General features: G+C 36.9%; 1 protein-coding gene across 11 annotated transcripts in view; it reads right to left on the reverse strand.

Annotated features, from left to right (window-relative positions):
- ICE2 (interactor of little elongation complex ELL subunit 2) overlaps positions 1-9,246 on the reverse strand; it is a 28,587-nt gene that overhangs the window by 19,135 nt on the left and 206 nt on the right. For 6 of the 11 annotated variants that reach the window (XM_075160299.1, XM_075160293.1, XM_075160296.1 and 3 more), the window contains exons 2-6: positions 8,239-8,343; positions 5,319-5,586; positions 3,221-3,340; positions 1,370-1,504; positions 884-1,000 (exon numbers count right to left, since the gene is read on the reverse strand). In XM_075160299.1, the coding sequence (XP_075016400.1) occupies positions 884-1,000; positions 1,370-1,504; positions 3,221-3,340; positions 5,319-5,586; positions 8,239-8,343 (745 nt within the window). Of the gene's footprint in view, positions 1-883; positions 1,001-1,369; positions 1,505-3,220; positions 3,341-5,318; positions 5,587-8,238; positions 8,344-8,923; positions 9,149-9,246 lie in introns of those variants that run through there. The other 5 variants (XM_075160297.1, XM_075160300.1, XM_075160295.1 and 2 more) reach the window with 5 other exon arrangements.

Consider the following 9,246-nt stretch of genomic DNA (forward strand, 5'->3'; position numbering starts at 1 on the left):
TGCCACCTGAGACATCATCAGAAATATTCTCTGTTTATAGCTATAACATCCCTTGAGGTATATATCATTCTCCTGTGTCACCTCTGCTACTTTCTTAAGCAAAAGTGTCTTTGCAATCACAGTGCCTCTGTTGAAAGTTTGGTTTTTGATATGTGAACAAACTCCTTAAATTAGCGGATAACAAATTATCTGGAATACAGAGTCACAAAAAAAAAAAGGAGTTCTACAGAATGAAAAACTCATTGATTTTCTCTGTGGAAGAACACAAGCAGAAACATCAGATATTTAACAGTAAGGTGGAATGGAATCTAAAAATTGTTCAACTCGGAAATGGAGTTTATGCTGTTTAACAAAAGAAGTTCCCAGGGTAAGCTAACCTAATCAACTTTTCAGAAAACTAGACGGTCCAAAGTATTTCTTCTTACCCTCAGGAGTTCTTTCTTAAATTTGAAGCCTTTACACCTACGTGCATTCATATGTATGTATACATGCTCACACACACAGAGGCCAGCTTAGACATTGCAAAGCGAAGTTTATAAAGTACAACACTGTAATAAACCAGCCTATCTAGATTTCACAGGCAGCTTGTTCCCATTTAAGGACCTCTTTAATGGTTCATTGAGGGAACAGAGGAAGTCCCTTCAAGAGGTACTAGGTCCAAAAGGTAATAAACTAACTTTTGAAGAAGGCAGTGTGATTGCTATAAATGAAATACTAAACAAATAATGATATAGTATGTATTCCTATGCTACAAGGTGTGTAAGTGTGTAAGGTTAGGGAAAAAAAAAAAAAAAGAAACAACTTAATGCTGCCACATAAAAAGGACCAAATTGCTCTCCTCTACAAAACATGCCTTACAAATTACAATAAAAAGGTTACTCACATTGTGCATAATAGAAGCCTTTTTTTCTGGAGTTATAATAGATGTAACAGTTTTATAATCTGTGGGCAGCTGAACAGGCATGGTAGGGAAATCTGTTTTACCACGTCTTGCCGTACCCTTGAGGAAATCAAGCCGTATCAGAAAATAGCTTTAACTGAAATCATGCTGACCCAAGATTGCACTTCTTATAATGAAAAATATTAAAAGAGTTTATGCAGGTGCATTATAAAGTTAGCGTTACATTAAAAAGTATACTATTAATGAAATCTTTTTATTGCAAACATATAGTGAAGGGTGTTAACAGCCTTACTACCAAAATAATTTCGTTGACGTTTTCATTAACAATTTTAATTATAAATTATAACCCCCTAACCCAAGCACTGAATACTACTTGTAAAAACCCTGAATCCTTGCATAACACAATCCGGATGTAATTCTACTTATTTGGAAATAACACCAAAACAATATGGATATGTAAGATATTACCATTACAAGAAGATTTTTTTCCAGCCTAAAGGTCAACTGTGTATGAAACTTTCCTCCCATGATACTCATGATCTCCTGGAGCGTGTAAAACTCAGGATACTTTTGCACATGTCCAAGACAAGCACGTAATAATTCCTAACATAAAAAGAAAAAATAGTTTATGCATTTGTATCTTTCATAAGAATTTAATTTCCAATTTTTTCTGCAATTGCAAGTTGCATTTGCATATACTTTCTGTAGAGAATACAGATATATTTAGCAGATTACTGCTAACAGACTTGTACAACTTTCCCAGTTAGAGACAGTGTTTAAAAACTTAGAGAGAGCAGTACAACTCTATAATAATCTTACAATCACTGGTATCAGAACTGAAACATATTCTAAATTCTCCTCAACCCTTCATATGCAAGGCTAACAATGTATGTACACAGGCTCAGACCAATCATAAAAAAAAAAGTTTAGTACAGTTTGAACTGTGCTAAACCAGGTAATTATTTTCTTTTCAGTTTATTTATCTTGGCTTTCAGAGGGATTAGTATTTTTTTGTGTTGCTACCTGATTTACACTAGGCCTAGGTAAAAGTCACAAAGGTAAAGCTACAGGAAGAGTCCGTATGTGTTGACACTTGCCTTCATGTCAACTCTAGGTCCTAAGATATTTTCTTCTGATATCTGAATTACGTATTTAAGACGTATTCTAGTTACTAAATAAAACCTATAAGTTATTTCTGGAAGTATTGTTTAAAACATTTGTGTTTTATTTTTATTTATTTTTTTTAACTCATTGTTTTATTTTTACATTTATTATTTTAAAACATTATTTAAAATTTATGTGCCTCCATTTCATTTTTAACTCAGGATATCAACTTAACTATAAATAGGACTTCAAGTTTGGAGACAGATTTTGTGGCCACACAACAAGATCACTTAGAAAACAGACACAAGTGTAAGAGACAAAATTACAAAGTCAATCTCAATATTTAAGAAAAAAAGCAAGATTTTTGTCCTCACGTGCCCAAACTGTGTGTTAACGGGAGAACAAATTTATCTTGTGCATTAAAAGCACGTAATAAAAAGTGTTATGGTGAAATAGAAGCAATCCTTCTGAATTTAACTAAATGCTCTACTCTCTAGTAAACACATATATTTTTCTGTTTTGTTCTGTAAAACGAAGTGATGCGGCACTTACAAGAAAAGACTGAAATTTTAACAGAAAGTATATAAGTAGGCCATTTCAATTAAGGCAAGACACTATGCGGAAAACAAGCAAGAGCAAGTCAGCCTACTGATGGGAAAGTTTAATGAACCTGTATTCTGGAATTCTTTTCCCAAAATTCTTTTTCTTGCTATTAAACCAAGAACGATATATAAAGTTGCATTCATGTTTGATTTTAGAATCAAAGTGGATATTTAACACAGCATGAACTTGCAGATGATTATGATTAAAGCCTGAGTAACCTCTGATTAAAGTGACTTTGTAGCATGCTACTGTGGAGGAAAGCTTAACATTCTGTCCAGCAGTGTATATTTAGGAGCACCTTGTTAATGTAAATGCATACTTAAAATGCAATTTCTCCCTTCCCAAATACAAAGATGTAATTTACTTAACTGATGACTAAATCTTTGTACAGTATTGTATTCAATGATCTCACTTATACCGTATCTTATTGGCTACAATAAACTGCGGGCCAAGCCACGCTGCACAGCATAAGGGAAATGGCAACTTCCCAACGTCGAACCAGCAGAAGTTCAGGAAACATCAGATCCCATGAGCAGTGCCTATGTATCTTAATCAAGATTCCAGTATGATTATTTAAGAAGAGAAGGAATTAAACACAGTATTGGTAATTACCTCAGTATAATGTACTGCATCTTCAGAAATGGCATCATAATCTTGGGTGCAGCTTTTTGCAGCGTTTTGGGCAAATTTCATAAATTCTGCGATTTCATTGTTTACTACTTCTTTCATTTGCTGGGGGGGAAGGAAAAAATCTATTTTTAAAGACAGAATGGAATCCTGTAGATTAGTGTCGTGGTTTAACCTGGCAGGCAGCCAAATACCATGCAGCCGCTCGCTCACTCCCCCCTGCCTCAGCGGGATGGGGAGAGAATCAGAAGGGTAAGAGTGAGAAAAACTCGTGGGTTGAGATAAAGTCAGTTTAATAGAACAGAAAAAGGGAAAATAATAATAATGATAAAATATACAAAATGAGTGATGCACAATGCAATTGCTCACCACCCGTGCTGACCGATAACCAAGTAGCGATCGGTACTTCCTGGATCACACCTACCCTTCATATACTGAGCATGACGTCACATGGTATGGAATACCCCATTAGCCAGCTGGGCTGGCTGTCCTGATTATGTTCCCTCCCATCTTGTGTACCTAGCTCAGTCAGTAGGCACGGGAGCTGTCCTTGGACTAGGAGGGCACTTAGCAACAAGGGAAAACATCAGTGTGTTATCAACATTCTCCTCATACTAAATCCAAAACACAGCACTAGGAAGAAATTTAACCCTATCCCAGCCAAAACCAGGATAGTATCCACCCCTTATTCTATACCATTTACATTGTGCTTAGGTCTCACATTTTTTTTTCTTTAATACATTTCAATTAACCACTACTATCTTTCTTTTTATATATACACATATATATATATGCACGCACAGATATCATTCCCTTGATCTATGGACTATCCCTCTAAAATGTCCACTGAGTTCATTTAGCCCATGACTTTGGGCTCCATCTGTCATAACAGTCTTTCAGGGTCGAAGAGATGGTGTGTGGTGTTGGGCTGTTGCATCCTGAAGCCAGTTCTCGTTTCAGTACTGCTGCGCTCGTCCAGTTCTATGTATGTAAGCAGCAGTATTTCCAGAGAGGTAGTACAGGTGATGGTATGAGGGAGGGCAGAGATTCCCTTGCTACTCAATTTGGCAAGTCTTTGCATATATTCAGAGTTTCACTTAAGTAAAAAAATTTTTTGCAAGGCCCATTTTCTTAAAAAAAAAATCCCAAACCAACAAGCACCACCCCCCAACAAACAGCAAGCTTCTTTTAATCATACACTGGTGGTTTATAAAAAGAAAGGTTACAAGACAGTGCTGGAGCAAGTTTACATGATGGAGCCACAAAGATACCTGAGCTCTAACTCCATAAGCAATTACATTATAAGTAGCAACAACACAGTAGGTATTGATTTGCCTGGGAATGACATTCCCATCGTTACACCATAAAATAAAGGAATTGGCATTAACAAGGAAGCATGGGAAACCAAATGCAATGGCTCAAAAACATTTGCTGTAATTACATTATAAAGGATTCAACTAAAATGATACTTCCAACCAACATGAGACATAGCCTTTCGCTATTTAAACATTGCTGAGACTAAGCAGCAAGTGTGAACTTGGTGTGTGCCCTTCCACTCCCATAAGCACAGATGTGGCAAGCATAGAAGGTCATCAACACACAGGTCCCCTCACATGCTACTGAAGAAAGTTCCCATTACAGGGTGCTGTCAAAGATCACATCAAAATGTGTCCATCTCCTAACTTTATACAAGACTGCTACATGCCACTATGAAATGCTAAAATCACAGTAAGGTCAACTCTTAACTTCCTTCTCATAAAAAAGTGTGAGGTTTTTTGGGGGTGGGTAGGTGTTTGATCAGCTATGAAAGAATTACACTTACCATCAGTTGTTTAGACTACTACTAAAAAACAAAACAAAACAAATCCACAAAAACCCCACCCGCTTTCAATGAAATAACCAAATACACTTTCAATTTATATTAAAAATGTTATCCTGAATACTTTAAACCTTTATTAGCATTCATAATACTATGTTAAAAGGAAATTATGACAAATTGAATTTAAAAACATTTTTGCTACATTTTCCTTAACTCTTTGTAAAAGAAAAATTGTATGACTCCCTCTGTGATGTTCACACTTACCAGATACGTGAATAATTCTCTCTGACTCGCTGCATTAACTTGAAAATGGTTTATTTTTTTTGAGTACTTAGTCATCAGATATAAGTATGTTTTCTGCTCCTTTTCAGTCAAACAAGAGGTAAATGGATAGGGGAGTCTAGGTTCTGGAAAAGGATGATCGTCAGTTGTGCTTTTAGCCTCCACCTCAACTAGATCTGCAGCTTGCATGCCACAAGTCTGCCTGTTTTCTGAAGAGTTTGCCAATGCTTCCACATTTTTCTTTGTCTCTCTGAAATAAAAGTAATAAATGAAAGAACTTACAATTTTCACATAAATATTAATATTTATCAGAATTAATAAAGGTAGTCATGCAAGCCTAAACTTCAAATCCAGTAAAATGCACTGAGACACTGCACTATTCCAATTCCTAGTCTATGCCATAGGATTTTCTTATTCTGAAACTTCACCTGGCCAATCAGACCAACCCTTAGTACCAACAGCAGGTTTGCCACTGGTTTAAAGATGAAAAAAAATATTTTTTTTATTTTAAAAAAAAACAAAATAGTGTCTATATTAGTCTGTATACTCAATATTGAGGTGACAAGCTAAATACAAAACTCTGACTCTTTGTTCCGGAAACACCCATTATTAATGAAAAGATAGAGTCTCAACATTTTGTCATTCACTGATGGCTGGTGTTCAGACCTTTCTGAGTGCAAACTGTTTCTAACTTATGAGTCAAAGTTATGACAGTAAAGGAGAAAGACTTAACTAGAAAAAGCCTTTCTTTCACTCTAAAAGAAATACATTAAAACTAATTAATTGCAACAATAGAAATTCCAGATTTCAATGAAGAAATTACTAAAAACAGAGTACACATTTCAGTACACAGTTTCATTTTCTACTCTAAACAATGCTGAAATCAGTTGCCAAAAATAATATTGGGCTAAGGCAAGGGGCGTAGCTGCCCTAACAACCACAAAGAAGTAACATTATAAAGCTGGTTCTTAAAACAACTCCAGTGTATGAAGGCCATCTTAGCCCTGCTCTATTTAAAATAACTGTTCTTAAGAGAGAAAATGTTTAAGGTTAACACAATGAACATTAACTGCTGATCTTGGAAAAAGCATATTTTTAAGATACGATTTCAGCAGTAGAAAACATCTCGAGTGTTATTCAAACCCAGCAGTATCACGTCCACAGTTCTTAATAATACTTCACAGCTGTCTCTCTGAATATGAGAATGTGTCCATCCTCATGGCACAAACTGGCAAATTTAATTAAGCTGCAGCAGCGACAAGATGCTGACTCAGATATGCCAATGTAGGAACATCAAGAAATTCTAACAGCTTAAATTGGCTATATTCAGCACTGAATGAAATGGCAGCACATCAAGATATTTCAGTATACAGTGCTGTCACAGTCTTCATCAGGGTGCAAACCAAAATAATCTGACAGAATTTTTCTGTCTGTATTTACAGCATTACACTTTATTTGAGCTGACGGCTTAAATTTTTCCCCCTTCATTTTATCAGCAACCTGCCTTCATAGCTTCTATGGTGAGAGAACATACACTTTAGTAAATATCTATCAGAAACCCCAACATAAAAATTGAGAAATTCCCTCCAGCTTTTACTTCCACGTTTGCCCCAATAGGTTCCATTTCTCTTCCTCTTGACTATGAGCACATAACCCAGTTCCATCAATTTCTGAATTTTTCTAGTTGCAACCTCTCTTCTGGCTATAAACCTACTTCTACCATACACAACTGAACACAATCCCACTCTTGAGTGCAGTCATGTCTACTCCAGAAACCCTTTTTCTACATCATCTAAAGGAAGAATCCTACCGTAGTATCCAGTGTACCTGGTAGCAAGCCATGAGGGCTGTGCTCATCTCTGCCAGTTCAAGGGAAGTTCTCTAACAGAGATGAATCAGAAAAGCCTTCTTTAGCTAAAGATATGGGATATAGAATCATGTGATGTAGACAGGTATTCCCCTCAAAGGCACGTTCTCAGTGTCAGTTCATAAAAACCAGTAATTCCTCTTTACAACAAATGATTTCTCCACATGCTGAACTCCCCACTTAGAGCACAGTAGCCACCTTGGTCATCCATCCGCATTCTTTGTGGTGTGAACGTTCATCCACCATGAGACACTTGTCACTTGTACCTCCCTACCAGCTCAACGACTTCTTAAAAAAACCAATAGCCTAAATACAGTCCTCCAACTTCTGAAATGCAGCAGCATGAGCTATGCTTTTCACTATGCAAAACAAATGTTGATTCTACTTCCTCAGCTTAAGAAAATAAAAAAAGACATCACAACCAATATTACCTGTACCACACCTGTGTTCACATCATTTCAATTCCCATTCTTCAGCTAACACTCTATACAGTTTCTTCATTAGTCAAGTAATTAATTGCATCTCCACTGCACCTAAGACACTGTTGGATCTATGTAAACAGTGTTGGCTACTTCCAAAAGATATAAGTAAAAAGCATTTCAATGTACACTACCATCAGCCTTCTACGAAGTGAGATGACATGGACAGACAGCAAGACATTAATTTCTAAAAAGAATTAGGTCTGGTTCATAGGTTACAGGATCCTTACCGTGACCAGTTAAGAGCGTGGGTCAAACTTCATCCCTCTTTGGTACATGAGAGAAAGCAAAAAACAAGCACCATCCCCAAAAAATAACCCAAGCCCCAAAATACCACCCCAAACCCCAAAAGACACAAAAGACCAGAGGTCCCAACCTAGACTCTTTCTGCTGTCTGAGGTTTCACAATAGGTAAAGCACAGACCAACTGCTGGACCAAGGAGTCAGTACAAATCCTTGCATACCAGATAATGTGCAGCTTTCCCCCAAAACAGTAAGGGCATGTATCAATAGGATGATGACAAATAGCACAAAATTATAACATAACAGAATATACCTGTTTGATAAATGCCATAGTTCAGAGAGGCTCGGAGCCAATGAATATTTTTCATAAATTTCACGTGAGAAAAATACTTCACTGCCATTTTTTGGTGAAATATCCCTGATAATAAAAAAAAAACAACAAAACAAAAAAAAAGAAAAAGCAAGAATATTGCAATACACAAAAAATTAAAGGCCACATCTCCCCCTAAGAAACAAAGAACAGAATTATTTATTAAAAAAAAAATAGAAGAGGCTATCACACAGTGTTTCCACATTCCCTCTTTATGGAAGTTACATATATACTGTCTAATTCCCTACTGGTTTTCAGTAGTAAAATACATGTGTTCTTTACAGTCCAAAAAGAACAATTTCATTAATACAGGGTATAAACACTAGATATAGCAAAAGCAATTCTGATGGAGCTACATGCTTTCAAAGGTTCATTATTCAAAACCAAACATGGGGTTGAACTTGCTGGAATTTTGAGAAAAATATAACAACCTTGTTTTTAATTTTTCAGAAAAGAAATATTGTCTTCTACACAGAAGAACCTTCCGAACTGTCTTTTTTTTTTTTAACATAGCCCTTCCAGCGTACAGGCTTTATACCATGCCAATCTTCCCAAACTATTTTGAAAGGCATGAGAAAAGATTTATTTCTGTCTTCCTCACAAGTAAACTAATTCAAAACCAACTCACCTCTCTAGGCTTAAACAGCCGAATTACTTCTTTGTAGGGCTTTTCGTATTAAAAACAAGAACAACATCACTGCCCCAAACCCATATCGTGGATGTACATTACTTAACTGTTCCTTATTTCTAAACACACATAAACATACAGGCTAACTCTTCCTCAAGGAACGCACACTCCCTCCTGCCCCCTTCCACTGAGAGAACGACAAAAAATGGCGCCGCCCCGCCCTCCCTCAGCGACGGGGCGGCGCCAGGCGGGCGCGGGAACCCAGGCCCGCCCCGCTCCCCCCGGACGCATGTGGGCCCCCGCCGCGCGGCGGGCTGGGTGCC

This window comes from Calonectris borealis, chromosome 11, assembly GCF_964195595.1.
Source record: "Calonectris borealis chromosome 11, bCalBor7.hap1.2, whole genome shotgun sequence".
NCBI classification, from domain to species: Eukaryota; Metazoa; Chordata; class Aves; order Procellariiformes; family Procellariidae; genus Calonectris; species Calonectris borealis.